This window comes from Vespa velutina, chromosome 8 (genome assembly GCF_912470025.1).
Source record: "Vespa velutina chromosome 8, iVesVel2.1, whole genome shotgun sequence".
Lineage (NCBI taxonomy): Eukaryota > Metazoa > Arthropoda > Insecta > Hymenoptera > Vespidae > Vespa > Vespa velutina.
Window position 1 is genome coordinate 6587101 of NC_062195.1, and position 22500 is coordinate 6609600.

The following is a 22500-nucleotide window of genomic DNA, read 5'->3' on the forward strand; positions in this document are numbered from 1 at the left end:
GAATGTTTGTGGAAAAATTACCCTCCTTCCTCTTTTCCTTCCTTCCTTCCTTTCTTCCTTCCTTCTTTCTTCCATTCTTTCTTTTTCTTTTTTTTTTTCTTTCTTTACGTTTACCGACAAACGTTAGAAAGAATTATCCTCCTACCTGCAAAACCGATATTCGTAAACGAGCTAACATGCTCGTACTCGCTCTCTTTTTTTCTTTTTTTTTTTTTTTTTTTTTTTTTCTTTCCTTTTTTACACCCTTTGACATTAACAAAGTTAACGCTTTAACGGGACTCAACCCTTTATACTTTCTCATACATACATATATACATACATACGTACATATGTATGTTCTGTATTTTATCACAAGGAAAAAAATCGTTTTCTATGTGTAGTCTTGTTAGTATTGTAGATATGTGATTACATCAGGGTGGTGATATCGTACCAAGGCAAAAGTCGCTCCTGAGCCTCGTAAAGGCAAACCACGACCCTTTCTACACAAAACGGAGTTTATTCTTGGGGTATGAGCTTGCGTTTGAACCAACATATTTAACATCTTTCTTTTTCACTCAGTCGTTCATTCGTTCGTTCGTTCGTTCGTTCTTTCGTTCGTTCGTTCGTTCGTTCGTTCGTTCGTTGGTTCATTCGTTCGTTTCGTCGCGAAACTTTATAACAATCGTTTACTCTCGAGCGTCCCAGTCGCTACGAGGTTTCTCCCATCGTGAACGAAGTTCCTTTGACGATAGAAGCTTAAAGCCCCCACGAGATTAAGATTAAAGCGATTCGTTAGCCATGGAAATGTTATCAAAAGAGGTACCTCTGCTTACGATTAACGCTTTCTACGAGACACTTTTCTTCGCGACGCGAGCAATTGAGATAAGCTTATGCTCATGATGTAGCTTCATTCGAAAAAGATTAAATCAAAGAATTTCGATTTAGATTAATAACATTCGTATAAAAATATATTGCATTAGATCAAATATTATTCTAATGTATTATTATTAATACGAATTTAGATACGATTATATATATTTTTAAATATAAATAAACAAAGTAAATATTATAATTATATATTATTAACTATATCAAATATCATCATCATTATTATTATTATTATTATTTCTATTACTTTAATAAATAAATCATTCTTTTTGTCAGATTGGTTTTCTTTGTCAACATGTATCTATATTTATCGCTATAAATACATATATACATATATGCATATAGTTCATATTGAAACGAGGAAAAAATAAGCGGGACGAAGGAAAGAGAAAGAAAGAGAGAGAGAGAGAGAGAGAGAGAGAGAGAAAAGAAGAAGAAAAAAGAAATCCTGGAATAATTGAGAATATCGCGAGTGCATCATTTCCATCGTCGAATCGATGCAGGGATTACTAATCAAGAAGACAATGCTCGAACGAACCCAAATGAGTGTAGCAGCATCGTATTTCCGATCCTCTCGAAGGAGGATGAACGTTCTTCTTCCTCCTTCTCCCTTTTTCCTTCCTTCTCCCTTTCCTCCCCCCCTCTCTCTCTCTCTCTCTCTTTCTCTCTCGCTATAAAAGGAGTACAATAAACATGCGATACGAGTAATATTTCGTTGAGGAACCGAACGACTACGACGACTACGATGACTACGACGACGACGATGTTGCCGAGAAAAGCTTCGTGACGTTCTCTGGTTGACACAAAAGCGCATCTAGGTAATAACTTGGGGTAATCATCGAACGCGTTCGCGTACGAAGTATGCACCGTTCGCGAGTTTAAAACGACGGGCCGCGAAGGGAGATATCAGAGAGATAGAGAGAGAGAAGGAGAGAGAAAGAGAAAGAAGGAGATAGAAGGAGATAGATAGAAAGATATAGAAAGAGATAGATAGACGAGATAGATAGAAATGCGTCGTTTCTCTTGTCTTCGCGAGTCGTCGCGTCATTATGCTCGGTTCTCCCTAGCCGAAGGATGACGCCGTGATTTTAATTACGCAGGATGAAAGTGCGTGTCCCGTCGTGCATGCACGTATATATATATATATGTATCTATGTATATATACGTACCTACCTATCTACGTACCTACGTATTTATATATGTATGTGTACAGCTATCTCTCTCTCTCTCTCTCTCTCTCTCTCTCTCTTTCTTTTTCCTTTTTTCTTTTTTCTTTTTCTTTTTTCTTTTTTCTTTTTTCTTTTTTCTCCTTTAGCCCCTTTTTTCCCCCGACAACCGCAGGAGAAACGTTCGTTCTCGTTCGTTCTCGTTCGTTCGTATCACCACTACGAGTTTCTGATTTTCTTTTCCACGACTGGTGGCACTCGAGAATCTTCTTCCGCTGAAAAATGCGAAAGGGCTGACGCGATATCATCCTTTGGCAATGGTGGTAGTATTGGTAGTGGTGTTTGCTAGTGATGGTGATGATGGTGATAGTGGTGGTGGTACTGTTAGTTGTAACATTAATGGTGATGGTAATGGTTGGTTGGTTGGTTGGTTGGTAAGTTGTTAGAACGATGCCGCATCATCATTCTTCGTTTCTCTTCGATATTCACAAACGAAAGACGAAAGGAATAAAACAAAACTTTGAATCGCGTCTTCGTCCTAAGTATTCGTAGTCGTCGTCAGGGTTTTAACATCAAATACTACTACGTTTACTATATATTTTCGGTGTGAGCTTAAATTTTAAGTAATAGGTGGTTCTCAGGATAAGAGAATGGAGGAGTACGAAAAAAAAAAAAAAAGAAAAGGAATGTGAAGAAGATGAAGAAGAATAAGAAGTAGAAGAATAAGAGAGAGCAGTCGGGAAACAATAGAGACTTTAAAAGCCGTGCGTGCGTCATGCTTCTTTTCACCCTTTGCGTTAGAAAAGTTCTCTTGTCTCTCTCTCTTTCTCTCTCTCTCTCTCTCTCTCTCTCTTTTTTCCTTTTTATTTCACTCTCTTCCGCATTCACCGGAGCACGAAAGCAAAAGAAAAAGTCTCCACTGTAGTTAGGTACATACATAGGTACTTCATGGATTTCAGTTAATCTTTGTCCCACCGATGATATCATCCACCACTTTGAAGGATGAATCATACCGGTGTTGACGTAATCACCAGTAATGATTCCTCGATAATTATTAATTAATTATTTCCTCGTACGAAGAGAAAGAGAGAGAGAGAGAGAGAAAGTGAGAGAAAAAAAGAGAAAGGGAAAAAGTAAATATTATCGCATAAATATAAAATGACATATCCAAATTGACAGTCGATTAGTTTGAACTCGTTACCGATGGATCGATTAGGAAACGCAAAATCTTTTCTGATAACAACATGATAAACTTATTGATTCATCGAAAAACGTCATAAACGTACAAAGCAACGTCTACTATAACTTAAGCTTTTTGTTCGGTTAAGTATCCTGAGAGACAACTTATTTATTTTGGTTAATCTCGGTAATATCCTTAACGAGTGTTTCGTAGTCTACGATAACGATTATCATCTCGAAGAAATAAGAAGAACATTAACATCGAAGAGTTTTCTCCCTGTGACCTAGTTTAATTCCATATACGAGAATAATAATCGTTATATGCGTCTCAATGATGCAGCTCGTTCTTGTACGATTATAGCGGAGTAAAAACATCTCTCTCTCTCTCTCTCTCTCTCTCTCTTTCTCTCTCTCTCTTTCTCTCTCTCTCTCGCCTTTCAACGGGGAAGAAACTTTAAACGATCGTTCTTCGAAAGCATCTCACTCCTTTCGCAAACTTCTACCGGTCGATCCCTCGTCTTTAAAGGCAGGACATTGCCCCGAGAGAGACAGAGAGAGAAAGAGAGATAGAGAGAGAGAGAGAGAAAGAGAGAGAGAGAGAGAGAGAGAGGGAACGCGTCAAGGGGTTTGGTACCACTGGCATAGATGCATAAACGCGCGAGATGCGCGATACGTGCGTGTGAGTGGTTATACACGATCAAGACGCATATCGTACGTTAGCCTGTAGCTATAGCTAGTCAGGCTACATGCAAATAAATATGCCATGCCAGGGGTGCAGGAGGTGCGTGTACTGCGACGCTTGCTTTGCGGGGGGAGTGCCGCTGTAGTACCCACCATCCGACAGGGTGCAACAATAGGTCCTCAGCGGTTGCTATGGTGACCCCATCAATCCCTTAGCAACAGCTTGAGGTCTTAAAGCTGAGGATTCGCTAAGCCTTGCTGGATCATTTAATGACAATGCTTTGGCCCAAGCTGATCACCGACTAACCGATCTCGAGTGTCTTTATCAAAAGGCATAGAGCTTCCTGAAAGATGCATATCTTGGATATCGTAAATGACCTTATGTTACTTTCTTTATCTTATTTTACTCGTCTATAATGGAATTCAATAATTAGTTATTTTGAAAATTTATCATATTGCCTCGATAGATTTTAATTTTCTTGATCACGAATTTTTTTTTTTTTTTTTTCTATAATCGTTCGTTCGTTCTGCTACTTTAAACATTTTGTAAAATCGTTTGAAGTAATTAAATGAACGATTGCGAACGGTTAAAAAATCCATCGTACGTGACGAAGTTTAATGTCCGAAGGTTATCAGATTTTCTGTGTACGTGACGAAGACATGTGGAAGAAGTAAAAAAGAAAAGAAGAAAAGCGAACGCATCCCTAGAAATCACGCTTCCTATGTAATTATCACCTGGACGAGAATGAGGAAGAAAAGGAAGGAATGATGTTAAGGACCGCCTGGCGCTTCTCACCTGGGTTCTCCTTAAACGGCTGTAATTTAAAGGGAAAAGAAAAGCGAAAGAAATAACTCTCTAGTCTTGTATTCTCCCTGTGACGGAGGCAGGCCATCGTCCTTTCATTAATTTCTACCTCCTTTATTTCGTTCGGCTCGTTTCCTGTGTGAGTCGACTAAATAATAAAAATACAGGTTGGTAAAATCGTGACTAAGTCGAATCGTTCCATCTTTCTCTTTTAAAGTGTAGCTCGAAAGTAAAGAAACAAGAGTTTGCCCTTTCATCATCTCTCTCTCTCTCTCTCTCTCTCTCTCTCTCTCTTTCATCTTCTTCTTTGTCTGTTCTTGTTCATCTTAATATTCTCTTACACGTACACATGTATCCTAAATCGTTGAGAATTCTCATTGAAATTCGCAATTACATATTTATCGCGTGAAATTTCAACTGTGCTTTACTTACATTCCATTACTTCCTCGACGAATCTCTTTTAGCGAACTAAAAGAGGATTCCTTTTCAGATTGGCCCGTTCGCCGTTTATGTCGGCATCAGAGTGCCGGATGCCACTCGTTATCAGATTCATACCGACAAGTAGTCAGAACATGTTCACCGGGACGAAATATAACAAAAGGAAATTCTCAGCTCGGTTAATTAGTTCAAAACGAAATCCGAGAATGGAGGATGTCGTACTTAACTACTTACATGTTAAAGGAAAGAAAATATGAACTATCACCGGACGTACTGACGGATCATCCTCCTGTATTCTTTGACGTAATGATCGCGATTAACGTGTTCGTTACTTATGTTACCGTTTCACTTACATACGTTCATTCTCACGTTCTCGTGCGTTCACGAATATTCGTAAACGATAGGTCCATTATGACGACTAGTATGACAAATGACGTCTATATTCCTAGTCGCATAGATTGATCCACAGGTGACGATTATACAGCAAACGCGATCGCGTGCGTTAATTACGATTCGATCAAGCAACCAACGAAATTCGATTAGAGTTAATCAAAAATTCGAGAGAATCAATAAATAAATAAATAAATAAATAAATAAATAAATAAATAAATAAATAAATAAATAAATAAATAAATAAATAAATAAATTACACGTCGAAATCGTTATAACCGACGTTTAAATATGATTTAATATTCCTAAGAGGAAAGTTTTTAAATTGGATTGACGAGTTAGAGGTAACCCCATGAAACGAAACTCATTAACCACGGCAATTCCGGTAATCCATGGCGATAGCACGAGGCGAGGAGAACACGTGGTCCCGTATAGCTAGCTAGCTAGCTAGCTAGCCAGCCAGCCAGCCAGCTAGCTAGCTAGGTCGGTTTTGTTCTCTGTTCGAGCCGACGAGATAGGCTCTACTTGGAAATTGGCAGAAACGCTCGCCACTCCGATGCAACGGGCATTGATTAATGGCGCGCCTGTTGCAGTCCTGGTTACAATGCAATTTGCTTTTGCGAGAGAGTATGCGAGCGTTTGCAGTGCGATGCACCGTTTCTCTACACTCTACCAACGTCAACGCACCCTACCTCTCCTCCCCTCCTCTACCCCTACCCCATTCCCATTTTCCCTCTCTTCGGCCATCCATATAGAACAGTACGTACCTCTACTCTCTTCGTCCGAAAGCGGGTGTTTGCTGCCGAAGTGACAAAGCCGTGACAAGAGTGACACGGTGACATGGAACGCACGACAACTAATTAATCATCCTGTGTGCGCGCGAGCGCGTAGACCCCAAAGAGAGGAAGATGAGCTGGGCGAGACCGAGGGTGGGGACTAGCGAGGTTTGGAGGGATGAGACGAGAAGGGAGAGGAGGAGAGTCCATCGCGCAATGAATGCATCGGCATGCGTCTCGTGCACGTCCACCATGAGCCCTTTCGTTTTAGGACCTCGTCCTACGACTCACGTAGTTGTTGCCATTGCATACTGCCTTTCTCTCTCTCTCTCTCTCTCTCTCGTTTTCTCATCGTCCGTCAAACATCGGACGAGCATTGAATTTGCCTATCGGCACTGCTGCAGCTATGCACCGAATCGCATCGCGCTTACTGCCAACGTGTGTTCGCATCGCTTCTGGATGGACGTTGATTATTTCGATGAAACACCTACCCAACCCTTAACTGTCTCTTTCTGTTTGCCCGGAATACAGGGGACGTACGTTTCCACTAGATCCGATAGATCGTTCGATTGAGACGGTATCTCAATAAGAGTTACGTTCAAGTCGAATCAATTCTACTTTATTTTCTTTTGTTTTCTTTTTTTCTCTCTCTCCATTTTTTTTCTCTTCTTTCTTTTCCTCTTCATTTCTTTTCTTTTTCCCCCTTTTTTTTTTTTTCGTTATGCCATCTCCGTACTCGTTTCCTTCATTTCTATCTTACCTTTCTTTCTTCCTTCTCTCTCTCTCTCTCTCTCTCTCTCCTCGTCGACCATTAAAGGAAGACATCAGCTTCCACTCAGCGATTACCGATCCGATGAAATTTGCATAACACACGAATCGCGTTCGTCCCGGCATTTACATTTTATTTTAATCGCGGTAATCGATCGAATCCACCCACCTAAACTCTGTTCGAAACGAAACGAAACGAAACGAAACGAGTGAGAGTAGACTAGTGGGATGATGAGAGGAGTACGGGGTAGAGGTAAACGGTGGTGAACGACTAACGCGTTTGGATCGCATCGTCGCTTCGTTGGATCGACGGAGATACGGTAGGAAGGATAGAGGGATGGACGAGAGGGTTGTTTAGGTGGGGGCCGAGAGTGGGAGGAGGAGGAGGAGGAGAAGCTCGGTAGATTCTCTGAACGCTTTAAATAAAAATAAACTGCCATGGATGCGCTCGGATAGACGCATTAGCGATTGCGAAGAGGACGCGTAGTTTTAACGAGTCTTGTTTGAAACTTTTCAATCGTACGTTTGCCCTGTTCTCCGCGATTGCCTAGACACAACTAGTCGTAATTTAAAAGATAAAACGATTATCAATTTATCCGTCAAAATGAGAATACCTGATAAATGATTTAATGGGACTGTGGGAAAAACAAAAGATATAAATCGATCGTAATCTGAACTGAAATCGAAATTTCAAAAGAAATAATTCTCGAAGGGGATTAATTGATAAATTTTTGATTCGCTTTTCAACGCTTAAGTATGTACGAATTCGTTTTGAATATGATCGGCTCGCATGATAAGTAAGTATGACGGTTTAGGGTTTGGCTCTCTTTCATTTCGACGCCGCAAAATTATTACGAGGATGGAAGTATATAAGCCGTAATCATTGGGAAAGATCTTTGGACACTCCTTGTCGTTCGCACGTTCGTTCGTTCTAAAAAGGAAGAAGCAGAAGATAGAGTTGACCGGTCGTTGTTAAAAAGGGAAACGAGCTTCGAACGAGGTAGGAGAATGTTTCGTTCATGGTATACGCATTTTCTGGATAATAATTTTGCTGGACGTCCTTTCTCATTCCTTCTATATATATATATATATATATATACATCTCTCTCTTTCTCTTTCTCTCTCTCTCTCTCTCTTTTTCTCTTCTTCTCTCTCCCTCGCTTCTATTACAGGCCACAAATTGCCAGAACGGTACGGCAGTAGTTTTGATATACGATCCATACTCCTCCGCGATCAAGCGCGATTTATATGGTGCAACAATAACGTTTACCCCTACGGACTATGACTCCCCCGTGTATTTTACCGTGGACAGTTTTACTGTGGCATAACGCAAACCGAGTGAAACTCTCGGCTCGCGCCACGAATCCGCATAGCCTTTGGAGCTTTATGTACTTTATCTGCATTAGCAAGACCGATATCGATGCCTGCCGTTCGCCTGCCGTATATTTCTCCTTTTATTTTATTACTAGAGCGAAGCCCTTTACTACCTTCTATAAAGCAAATTCGCGCTGTGCTTTTAGTATTCTACGAGACGAGGAATGACGAGATGAAAAATACGGAATAATCAAAATATATATATACAGCAAAGAGTTAATCGAATATCTATACACACACACACACACACACACATACACGCATACAGATTTATCTCAAAAAGCAGCAACTGACATTTTATGATCAAATAATTAAGGAAAGAGAATACGTTTATGATTTTTCTTTCTAAATACAATAAAAAATTAATTAATCGAATATTAAAAATAAAAATAATTCAATTATTTTCTTTTTCAATTGGTTAGATGCGTCTTAATGTAATCATAAGAAAAGATACAATTAAAAGATCTCAAGTAAAAAAAGATATCAAGTAAAAAGGATGATTCAGAACTTTTAGAACAAGACTATGCTGTAGATGATACAATATGACAGCTACAATGCAACGATATGCATTGTAGAAGATGCAGAAATCGTGAAAACAGAAATTAAATCCAAAATGACATATCGATATCACTCATAAGAAAAAAGAAATATTATTAAATTCTAATGAATTATATGATTTTAAATTATATAATATTATATTATATTATTATTGCAATTTAGTAAATAAATATTTTTATCATTAAATAAAATAAAATGTATATTGTATATATAAATAATTTAAACAAAAATAAAATTTTTATCATAAACAAAAATTCAATGTGTTATTTCTTGAAACCAATCATTATCACATCAAATATTCCTGACATAACAAATCAATATTTATATAACAATTATAAAAATAAATAATCAGAAAAAAATTTTGTAAAGATAAAAAATACTCTCAGTTCAATTTACGGCAAAAATATCACATTGTTCAGAATTTGAAATATCGAACAGGAGAATATAATTTACCAGAAGGTGGCACGATTTTGAGTGCCACCTCTTCGAATATTCACTGTTACAAATTCGATTTAGCGGGAAACATTTTGCGTTTTGTAGAATTTGAAACTTCGAACAGGAGAATATAATTTACCAGGAGGTGGCACGATTTTGAGTACCACCTCTTTGAGTATTCACGTGATCCTGTTACAAATTCGATTAGCGAGAAACATTTTTCGTTTTGCAGAATTTGAAATTTCAAACAGGAGAATATAATTTAGCAGGAGGTGGTGTGTAATCATGCCACTTTTTTTGCACTTCATGTTATCCTGTTATTAAATTCATTTTGTGATAACATTTTTGTTTTATTCAAAATTTGAAAATTATTTCAAATACAGCTCTATTAAGAGCTGTTTTTGTGAATAAGGAGAATAATGGTAGGATTTAATTGAGAACTTATAGGATTTCTTTTTAAATTAAATATTTTTATTTTCATTTGTCTTAGTTATACATAGTAAATACATTATATTTTATGCTTACAAAACAATTTTTTTTTAATCGTATAAATTGTATGATAATTTAATACAATATAATAGAATATAATACGATATAAACAAAGTCCTATCATCTTGTATATCTTCGTGGTACTCAAATAGCCGGTCTAATTGTATGAAAGTTTTTTTCGTAAGAAGTTCTGCCTTTGTATACAACGTGCAGCCTAAAAGGCGGCAACCAGCGGTACATGATTATTCTTCTTAATAATTCATATATTTATAATATAATTCATAATATAACATACTACAATAATAATTGTCTTCGTATGGCACGTTGTTGAGTTCGTCTCAACAAATTCAATCGAACCATGAAAATATATAATATATATATATAGTTCCACTTGACAAAATGAATTTGACTTTGAAATATCCCTCAACACTTGACCTGCATAGAAAAAATTTGACGCTACATGATGGTAGTCCCGTAAGAGATATTCTAATGTTCTGAGTTAGAGAGTATACACACACACACACATACATACATACACATATGTATATATATATATAAATTTTGATATAAATCAATTATTAGAAAGTAGTAAATCGTTTAACGAAGTAACACCGATAAACGTTATTATTCGAATAAATTACGATAATAATCCTAATTGAAGCATTTAATGCCCGCTGGCGTCGATATTCCAATAATTCAGGCAGTTTCTGTCACGGGAACGTAATGGTGTGAGGTGTAAGGGTTCCTCGTTCGATTCCCGCGGGATATCTGGTCCTTCTCGGTTCCACGGCAATGCATCACTCTGTCCGCAGCCCCGTAACTCACCGGAGCGTATTCTCTCTCTCTCTCTCCCTCCCTCCCTTCCTCTCTCTCTCTCTTTCACTGTTTCTCTCTCTCTCTCTCTCTCTCTCTTGCTCGCACATACATTCTCACATTCTCATATATGTAGGTATACTGGCACGCATGGTCGATAGATGCACGCGTATAGCTTCCGATAGAATACAGATGGTTATATGTGTGTGTGTGTGTGTGTGTGTGTGTATGTTCGTGTATGTATTCACCCGCTCTCACGAACTTGGCCGAGAGCATAGCGATGGAAAGACAGGGTCGAACAGATATACGGCCTGAAGTGAACGACGTATCTAATCTAACCCTTCTGGACAAGATACTCCGTGATGGCCGAAAGGGGGTTCGGTGCTTCGGCCATGCGTTAACCGTAGCTCGCCACAACGGGCAACGAAGTGTAATCTAAAATTACAAGAATCTACCCTGGCCGATCCAACGATTTATCACGCACGACGACGACGACGAGGAGGACGAAGAAAACGACAACTAGAATGACCATCGTGGCGAACTTGAACCTTCTCGAAAAGGGTAGACTACCTACCTGTAACATAAACGATAGTATTCGATTAGATAGCTTGTATGTATAGTGCATGAAATTCGTAAAACGTTAAAATAGTTAAGAAGAAGTAGAAGATATCTTCTACTTCAGGATATTTTTATCTCGACTCTCTCTGTCTCTCTCTTTCTCTCTCTCTCTCTCTCTTTCTCTTTCTCTCTTTCTTTCTAAATAAAGAAAAGATATATAAGAAAAAAGAAAATGAGAGAGAGAGAGAGAGAGAGAGAAAAAAGAAAAGAGTCCATCTAAATCTTGTAACAAACACTCGGATGTATTCTTCGAGATTTTAACGGATCGTTTGGCAAAAGTACTCTCTGAAGGTTTGGCCGCGCGAATCGTTTCATTTTAGATCACACAGTTGGAGTGCCAAAACTTTGGCGAACGTCTGCTTCAATTTGATCTTGAAGATCGTCGAACTGTAAAGGAGTAAAATTGAAACTAGAAAGGGTGAGATTTTCTCTCTTACTCTCTCTTTCTCTCTCTCTCTCTCTCTCTCTCTCTCTTACTCTCCTTCTTTATCTCTCTCTTTATCTTTCGATATAGTTCACAGTAAGAGCGAAAAAGCATTAAAGTTGACACAATTGCACGGCGGGTGGTATATACTGAACGTGTGAGAGTGAAAAAGAAAATAGAGAGAGAGAGAGAAAGGAAAAGAAAGAGAGAGAAGATAAAGATAAAGAGAAAGAAAGAGAGAGAGAGAGAGAAAGAAAGAGAGAGAGAGAGAATGAGAAAAACGAAGAAACGAGAAGAGGGTCGGAACTCTCCCTTCCTGACAATGTTCCTTCCACGCTCGTCCATTATCCGGGGCCTGAGAGGCAGCAAAAGTGAAATGATAACCGCCAACTAGAGTAATGATCTAAAATGGGCGTGACCATGTAGATGCCATCGGCAGATAACGCCCGCATCGTGGCATCTGCTCCTTCAACTTTAGCCGATGCAACGACGAAAGAGAAACAGAGAGAAAAAGAGAAAGAAAGAGAGAAATAGAGAGAGAGAGAGAGAGAGAGAGAGAGAAAGAGAGAGATGAACGAAGAGTGTGTGGTAATAGTGAAAAAAGAGAGCATGAGAAAGAGAGAGAGAAAGAGAGAGAAAGAGAGAAGGGGAAGAAGAACCGATGCAGATTTTAAGATATAAAAGTCTGACCTCTTCAAAGCACGTGTACGGCAAGTCGCACGCGTAGACACACGCACGCAGGCACGCACTAACTTACCAACTCACTAACTCACTCATTTACTCACTCACTCACTCACTCACTCACTCACTCACTCACGCAGGCACACACTCATGGACGTAAAATCCGGTCGAACGCGCACGTGTATCGAGAATGCTCGCACCCAGCCGGAAGTTCCGCTTGAGAATCATTCTTATTCGACTTTACTTCGAGTGCAAGAAAATTTATGGATCCCCGTTCACTCTCGTATAATTTTTTTACGAACGGTGTTCTCTTTCTCTCTCTCTCTCTCTCTCTCTCTCCTTTTTTTTATCTACCTCTCTTTCTCTCTCTTTTTTTTTATCTACCTCTCTTTCTCTTTCTTTTTTTCTATCTATCTCCCTTTCTCTTACTCTCTTTCTCTCCCTCTCTCTCTCTCTCTCTCTCTCTCTCTTTCTCTCTCTCTTTCTGTCCCGTTTCCTCTCTTTCTTATGTGCTTTCTCGTTGATGAGTCCGCCTCAGACAGAACTGACCTGCGCCAAAATATTCGAACAAAATACGAACGAGACCGTGCCAAGTTCATGTACCAAAAACGTGTTTTCGATTACTTTGGTATTCAAAAGAAAGGAATATAACATGCCCTTGATCTCATTGCTATAAATATTTAAATCGATATGTTTATTTAAAATATATATATATATATATATACATATACATTTATATAAAATATATGTATATATATATATATATATTACATTCTCTTTATTACTCATAATTATTATTTAATTATAAAATTAATATTGGAAAAATTCAATTAAAAGAAATGGATCAATAAGATTATACCAATAATTTAATCGATCCGAAAGAAACCATCGAAACAAATGATCATTAGATTCTTCCTTATAAATCGACTAGCTACTAAAAGTAGTTATGTTAGTCACGGGCCATTTTGCCAACAGGCGTGACGAGCATGTGTGCGCGTACATACACACAAGTTCTTTTATTTTCCAATGTTAATTCGTGTCGGTCGGTTGAACCTTTCATACATCAACGCTACACATACACATACATATATACACACACACATGCATACAACTCTCTTGAAGTGACTGGTGTCCCCATCTCCCTTTCCTCCCTTCTCCTATTTCTTTTTCCTCTTTCGACTCGTCTTCTTGACGGCACGACCTTTTTCTTTCCCCTCGTCCCTTTTCCTTTCGTACATTTTAAAACTCAACGTTCGGTAAGCGCGAGTCAGCCACGTGGCAGCATAGGGGTTATTTAATGCGTTTGCACATAAACGCGATTCCACGTTTGCATCGCGATCACTGACCTAAATGCATGTCTAATAAATGAATTATGGCGATAAGAATTAACGTTTAAAATGATTACGTTAATATTTGCGCGTTGTTGTGCGCGTAGTTGCATGTGTGCGTTATACGCTTACGTACATATGTATGTATATTATTTCCGAGAAATAACAAGAACTAATCCGATATATTATTAATTTTCATTTATGCAATTAGACTTTCTAATAAAATAATCGTTATTATTATTCCATTTTAATTGTTACTAATCGTACAATTATCCGATAAACGATCAAAGAAAATGATAAGAAAAAATTGATCGATATATTAATATTCAATTTTTTTTTTTAACGATATTAATGATATTTCGTCGTGGGAAATATTACATCCATCGTTATGATACACTGTCCTATTTATAATGTACAATTTCCTATTTGACTTCGATGGACTATCTTCTTGGTTTACTGCTTTTCTCTGACAAAGTGTATATCGCACGAAGGCACGACCATACCGAGGGTCGTGCAAACTACTCGTCGACAAGACACGAGCAACGTGCATACATTAGAGATCATTAGGCCTTACAAGGTAAATTAGAGATTATAAATGTAGAGTGTGGTATAGGTTGAAATTGCTCGAAGGGAGAATAAATGAAAGAGAGAGAGAGAGAGAGAGAGATAGATAGACAGAGAGAGAGAGGAAGAGAGGCGGACAGATAGACAGAGAGAGAAAAAGGAAAAGAGAGAGAGAGAGAAACAGAGAAAGAGAGAGAGAGAGAGAGAGAGGAAGAGAGAGGTTGAATCGATCCAATTAAGAGGACGAGGAAAATACGAAGAGAGACGTATGCCAACGAATATGGTCGCGGGCAGTAGGTACGGCTCGATAGATAATTCATGCCTCCCCTGGTTTACGTGATATCAATCTTTAATCCAACCGAAGCCTTTATTAACCATCTAGGTACCTATTGTTCGCTGTTCTACGAGGGTCATTTTCGAAAGGGTAATTTCAAGGTGTCAAAGAGTTCGATTCCGTTTATTAAAACGTACGTATGTACGTACGTACGTCTCGTCTCGTCTCGTCTCGTCTCGTCTCGCAAGAACTATTATTCACGATTTTCTCTTCGATCTTTTTTCTTTATCTTTTTTTCTTTTTTCTGCTATCTCTTTTTTGCTATCTCTTTTCCTTTTCGTTTCCTTATTTTCTTCCTTTTCTTCCTAAGGATACTAAGATATAAAAGAAAATTAATAAAAAATTATAAGATGATAGAGTATCGCGTTCGTTTAAATGGACATACCATACGACTCGGATGTGGGGGATGGTCTCTTTTTTTTTCTTTCTCTTTTCTTTTCATTTGTAATTAATCGAAAAGGAGCAACGATCGCCCCGAATGGAAGTGTATAGAAAAGAAAAAAAGAAAAAGAAAAAAAGAGAGAAAATGAAAGGAAGAAAAAGGGTCGGACGAGGGGGTAGGGATTTTTAAATTCAACGAATTTATAAAATATATTCAAAGGGAAAAGGGTCGGTATTGCGACAAAGAACGAAGTACGTACGTACTACGGCGTATCAAAAGGCAGAAAAGAGAAAGAAAGAGAGAGAGAGAGAGAGAGAGAGAGAGAGATTGAAAGGAAGGGGGCGCGAAGCATCGCAAGGTTCGCCTATCGTTAAAATGATCAAAATGATCGAAAGGTGGTGAACGACGTCGGTGGTGGTAATAGTGGTTGTGATGGTTATGGTGATGGTGATGGTGGTGTTGTAGAGTCGTCGGTGTTTCGCGAGAGGGGTAAACTGTAAAGTGAATCTCATTAGTCGTACCCCGATGCATACCGACAGCAGGGGGGCGTCACTTTGATGTCAAACGAGCTGCCCCCGGGGCCGTACTGCTGTAGCACGCGCCATTATTGTTATTATATGAGAAGAGGCCCGTTTATAATTATCCACGAGAGAGAAAGAAAGAGTGAGAAAGAGAGAGAGAGAGAGAGAGAGAGAGAGAGAGGGAAACCGGAAGTCACGGCTCAAGACATCGATCTCGTTTCGATAATCTCAAACGATAAGAAAAAATAAGAAAGTATCATGGATATAGTTATTATTCTTTCGCATTGAAAATATATAATTCATTGGTTCGATGCGTAAATAATTGTTTTCTTTTTCTTCTTTCTTTTTTTTTTTTTTTTTTTTTAATAATAAAAGAACCGCAATTATTTTCGCTACAATTCAATCATTAATTTGTAATCGTCGTTTCAATTTTCTTTCGTTTGTTTATTCAACGAACGACGATAACAAACGATTAAGATAATTACTCGATACGTGACGAAAGTGTCGCGTATAGTAAATATATTTTTGGACGTTTTCTTTTTTTTTTTTTTATTAATTTTTTCTTTCTTTTTTTTTTTTTTTTACAGTCGAACGAACCATTATCTCGCCTCAATTACAACGATTTTGATACGATAGATCCGGTATACGAAATAATGTGGGGAGGGTGGCGATTAAGCTTTCGAGTCCCAGGGTGGTACTCGATATTAATTTTTCTCCCCCTCGCGTTTGGCTTAATCGTTCGTGATATTCTCTCTCTCTCTCTCTCTCTCTGCCTCCCTCTTTCTCTTTTTCTTTCTATCTTAAACGTAACGGTATATGTATAATACAATGATCCGGTTGTAAAACGATATAGAAAATAAATTCGTAGTCGAGACCGAGAGAGCACATGTCACACCGATTGCACATCCGCTTCCGTAAGAGTTACTCCATGGTGGCCATTATAAAATCGGGTCCCACACATCGACTAGAGAGAGAGAGAGAGAGAGAGAGAAAAAAAAAGAAAAAAAGAAAGTAACATAATATTTATTGCCGGCTTCCGTTCAATTAAGGGTTGACACGATTCTCGCTTGAGTAATAAGAGAAAGATAGAGAAAGTTACATGGCGAATGAAATGGGAAGGAAGGGTTCCTAAACTGAACGTGTAGGAACTCATTCTCTTTTGGCCTGTCGATCCTTTCGAAATCTATGTCCCTTTTTAGAAGGGTCTGCGGCATGAATTTATACCGCTCGCACCCCTCCCCAACCCCACCCCTTCCACCTCCGTTCTTTTTCTTCTTCTTCTTCTTCTTCTTCTTCCGATTTCGGAACGACGCTCGCAAAATTGTTCGAGGGCCTGTCCTTTTCTTTTTTTACCGAGGGTCGAAAGGAGTGTCTAACACGCATCACTGAACTTCTCACAAATAGCCGTCTTTAGAGGTGGGACACCGAAACGAGTACTTAGACGCGTTGTCGTCTATTGTATTACGTAATGCTTTGTTGCTATTCTCTGATCTTCGTTTAAGATATTTTCTCTCTCTTTTTCTCTTTCTGGCACTCTTTATCTCTTTTTATAATAATGATTGAAAATTGACGTATAAAGTTTTACGTAAAAATAATTGTTATATAAATAAATAATATTTTCTTTCTAGATATATTGAACGACTTAAGAACAACGTAAGAAATTTTAAGAATAATCGAAGATGAAAATTATTTTTGATTTTATAATAAATAATAAGAAATAATTGAAAATTAATATTGAAACATATAATTGAATAATAAAATTAATTATGTTCTGTTAATGTAGGTAATCTTAAAAATGTATATCATCGAGGTCCCATGGTGTAATGGTTAGCACTCTGGACTTTGAATCCAGCGATCCGAGTTCAAATCTCGGTGGGACCTTTAACGTTATTTTTTTTTTCTTCTTTTTTTTTCGTTAGAAAATCAAACGAAGAACATTAATAAATAATTGTAACAAATCCCCTAAGTAATTAATAATTTATACATATATATTTATATCGTTTTTTAATGAAATAAATAAAAATGACCACTACGCTCGTATCAAAATAATTTATTACATGCAACGATCGATTTGCCAATTCATTTCCATTTCTATTTATTCAATCAGTATTTTTATTAATTAACGATAAATATATTGTAAAATAAATTATCGATACATATAAACATTCTGACCGATATAAATTAATTAAACGTCAGACTTGCGTCACTTACTTCACGTATTGATATTTTATTATAAATACTAATCAATAAAATATAATTAATGAAAATATTAAAGCTTAAGGAATAAATATCGCGTATCTTATTATATTCGATAGAAAGTCGAATTAATTTATTTAATGATTTTACGATAATACGATAGAACTAGACGTTGTTGATATGTTCGATAAATGTTATGTAAGCATTGTGTCTGCGTGCAGACTGATCGCGGTATAGGCTAATCTCTAATTGCGAAATTCCAAATAACGTCTCGAATCGTGACAATACGATCTCACATCTATACACATATATATATATATATATATATACGTACGTATATACATATTATATGCATTCATATTTCATAATACATAATATAATACATAATATGTACAACATATGTATGTACATATCTATAATGAAAGATAATTTAGGAGAGATCTATTTCCACGATCTATCTCCATCGTCAAAAGCACTTTCACGAAACGCAACGGCTTCGTTCGTCAAACACTTATCTTCGATCGGTCGCACGACGCATTGACTTTTACTACCCGCTGTTGCACCTGGTCGCATTCGCGCTCTCTTCGCGTTTTAGCACAAAATTATGGCGTGACGCGCAATACTACTGATGATTGGGAAAAAAAAGGAAAAAAGAAGGAAAAAAAGTAAAAAAAAAAAAAACAAAAAAAATGGAAATTCATCAGTGAGATAATGCGAATGTAAAAAAGAAATAGAAAGAGAAAGATACAAATCTTTTACAAGATTTGATAAGATCGATTGTTTTTGAAAATGTATTATGATTATACCAATATCACTCCTTGTTTATTTGTTCATATAAGATTATCGTCATTTATTAACGATCTATCTCCTTCGTGCAAACAAATCGAATGTCCTTGTAAATATTAACATTATCATCGATAACGTTTATAACAATAAATCATAATTAATTAATTAATTAATTATATATGTAAAGAATTATCAAAAGATAACGGTAAATAATAAATATAACAAAATAATCAATAATGATATAATCATTCGTTTATAATAATAAATATTGATTTAACGACTATAATGAAAGTAATCACAAATGATAAACTTATCGTAAAAAGCGAATGAATAATTTTAAGTGAATAATAATACTCATTGTCGTCGGCAAATTCTAATTACAAGATGTAAGATTGTAAGTATCTTTCTTTCACGGCAGATTCGTATGATCTCATTTGCATGACAGTCAGTCGTTTCTGGGCGCATGAACGTCGGACTCTGCAGGTGTACTTTGGAAAATCGATTTGAAAGAGAGGAAGAGGGAGAGAAAGAGTATATGTGTATATATATATATATGTGTGTGTGTGTGTGTGTGTATGTATGTTAGAAAAAGAGAAAGAGAGAGAGAGAAACATGGTAAAGGACATAGTGGCTATATTCTTGTGAGTTTATCGTAATCTGTGCCTGGCAAATGCTTCCAACCAGGTTTATCCTTTGGCCGTTTCGTAAAAGCAACGACAACAACGACGACAACGACAACAACAACGATGAGGACAACGATGAGGTACATAAAGAGAACCTTTACGATTCCGTCGAGACGACGACGAAGGTACGGACATATCGTCAGGTGTAAATACGTAAGTACGTAAATAAATAAGTACGTAAATCATTCACATATTTTTAGTTTCTCCTTTCTCTCCAATCTTTCTTCTCTGATAATTTTTTATTTTAATGTTTTTTTCTTCTTTCTTCTTTTTCTTTTTTTTTTTTTTTTTTTTTTTTTTTTTCTTTTTTTTCATGCCGCTCCTGTCGCCGAATATCGGATTATGGATACTCTTTCGTAAAAATGCACGAATGAACGAACGTTCACGAAAAAGAGAAAGAGAAAGAGAAAGAGAAAGAGAAAGAGAACGAGAAAGGAGAAAAGAAGAAAAGAAGAAAAAAGAAAAAAGAGAGAAGTCTAACGAGCCAGATGGAACAAAAGCGATAGGGAAAAGCATGCAAAGCTCGAAGATAAATGCTTTTGCTGTTAAGCTCATCCATTTTAGATGCGAATACCATTCTCTCGTGCCTCTCCACCTATTGTCTATTCTCTCCTTTTTACAGTTATCTATTTGCGCTTTTTTTTCTCTCTGTATTTATTTATTTTCTTCTTTTCTCCTTTTTTTTCTTTCTTTCTGTTTTTCTTTTTCTTTTTTTCTTTTTTTTTTTTTGTTCTGTTTGTTATTTCCGTTACCTCAGTCTCTAGAATTATAAGAAGAGGAACGTGATTTTTAATAGGGTACATTTTAGTGCCATATTCGTGTCTCGTTTATCATCATATCTCTGACAAAGTATTATGTTCACCGATCTATCGTTCATAATTATCGATGGAATTGATCCCTGATGATAGATAATATCGTCCGATATTTCGTCGGAATATTATTGTTGAGATATATTATATCAATAAGATATAAATTAATCGACTAAGATAACAATTTAAAAGAAAGTAAATACATACGGGGAATCATATGAGATGTCAAGGTTTAATCGACGATAATCGGAATAAGGGGAAAATGAAATTATTAAATATGGCATCATATATTATGGGGGATCGAAAAGTAATGTCGTTTCTGCGCATGTCGATATTTCATTGTGATTAAAAATAAAAACTTGTTAAAAATGTATTCGTTTGAATTTAATTTAAGAAAGCGACATTACTTTCCGGTTCCTCTAATATACAATAATTAATTTATCTAAAGTCTTTCGTTAATCGTCGCGAGTTCTAATTTCATGGATTTCGACGTAACGGCGTGGACTATCCGGTGAGAAGTGTAACATCTAATAGACGAAGACAGACGACGACTATGGTAGACGACATCGACCTAAGCCAAGAAGAACATTTTCCTACGATCGTTACCGGAAGTTCATCAAGATGTGACAACGCTACCGTGAAACTCTCGCGCGCTCGTAAAATACTTTCTCAATTTAAATTTGAGAGAGAGAGAGACGATCCTCTGGAACTTTCCGGTTAACGAGCGGAACCCCATAACTCAGACGAACGATAAAATACCCTCGGTAATGACGAAACGTGTAATCTAGAGTCGCGTGAGCCATCTTCTCTCTCTCTCTCTCTCTCTCTCTCTCTCTCTACCTTTCACTCTTTTTTCGATGATAGTATATAGAAAAAAAGAAAAACGAAAAAAAATGCATCCTTCGAGAGTTGTCCCACTCGATAAGAATATTCTCTTCATTTTTAACAAAAGTATTATTAGTAAATAGAGATAACATCGTAAAAATATTTTCGAGACATTTTCGATATACACATACATATATATACATACATATATATATATATATATATATATATATATATATATATATATGTACATTCATACGTACGTGCATGCGTATCTCTTTTATGTAATGTTTATACGTATACGTTCGATCGTTCGTAGGGAATACTAAACAACGAATGCGTTCATCTCTTACCGGCAAGTAACGGTAACCGTAAAAATAACGTAGCGTTAAATTAAACAGATTTATACCTCGAGCTAACGGAATTTATCGGCCTTTAAACTCCCGCGGCGGAGCTTAGCCGATCGGCAACGTCGAGCATTTTACTTTGGCGAATATAGTACCTAACTATGTATGTCTTTCCCGAATTTCCCATGAAAGCTCACTTCCTACAATTATCTCGAACGAATACCTTACTCCTCGTTGCCGTAAACCTATCTCTCTCGTCTGTCTTCGAAGCTTATGCGAGAAAGATAATGCGCGAACAGAGTAGCTTTCTGTAGAATTCGAGGGAAGTAAGAAATAGATAGAGAGAGAGAGAGAGAGAGAGAGAGAGAGAGAGAGAGAGAAAGAGGGAAGAAGAAAGCATTAAGAGACAGCCCTCGATTGGATAACAAACATTTTATCGCGTTTAATTTTGCGAACGAATTCGCTTTCGAGACATTAAACAACTTTAACTACGCACTTTGGTAATAAATAATATTATGCGTGCTAGTCGTCGTCATTGTAATAGTAGTAGTAGTAGTAGTAGTAGTAGTCCTTTCCTCTCCCTTTTTCCGACCCCTCTCCATTTTCTTATTCGCGCCTCGCAATTAAATAAAATGCGATACCGGTTCGTAGTTATAACTCGAATCCTCATAGTTTATAGCCGTAGTATTTCCTCAAATCCAAACATAAAGTAAGTAACTGTCTCTCTCTTTCTCTCTTTCCCTTTCTTTTTGTCTCTCGAGTATTCCATTTATTCGTAGTACTTCGTGTCGTATCATCCACCGCGTGTAAAAGTATCAGAGGGTTTAAGTAGGATATATGTATAATATCATTCCAAAAGGCTACGTCATCGATCCGTTGAAAATCGTTTGGTATTACTACGTTACCCACTCGATATTCCGATAAAACGTTTTATAGGAATATCGTCTATGAACGAAACGATCGTTCGTTATGGACCCGAATCCCCATCGAACTTCTTCTTCTTCTTCTTCTTAATCTTCAATATCAATAGCATATACCACGTGACAACCCCTCCTATCTAAAATCTTTTCCATATCTTAAAGTAGAATTACGGAAGGTACCTACGGCTGCCTTCGGCCAATTTGCCAACGTACTCGTAAAAGTCTGATATTCGAGATTTACGTGCGTCACGCCAATTATAATGCATTTTATTACGTCCTACGGGGTCGTTCGTTCATGGCTTGGTACCACCACTAACGCCACCTCCTCTTTACCAATACCACC

General features: G+C 37.2%; 1 protein-coding gene and 1 non-coding gene across 2 annotated transcripts in view; both read left to right on the top strand.

Moving 5' to 3' along the window:
* LOC124950859 overlaps positions 1 to 22500 on the top strand; it is a 69573-nt gene that overhangs the window by 32180 nt on the left and 14893 nt on the right. Inside the window, exon 2 of the mRNA XM_047498257.1 lies at positions 19258 to 19409. Within this exon, the coding sequence (XP_047354213.1) occupies positions 19258 to 19409 (152 nt within the window). The remainder of the gene's footprint in view (positions 1 to 19257; positions 19410 to 22500) is intronic.
* Trnaq-uug lies at positions 17401 to 17472 on the top strand. The gene has a single exon. It is a non-coding gene; the product is annotated as a tRNA-Gln (tRNA).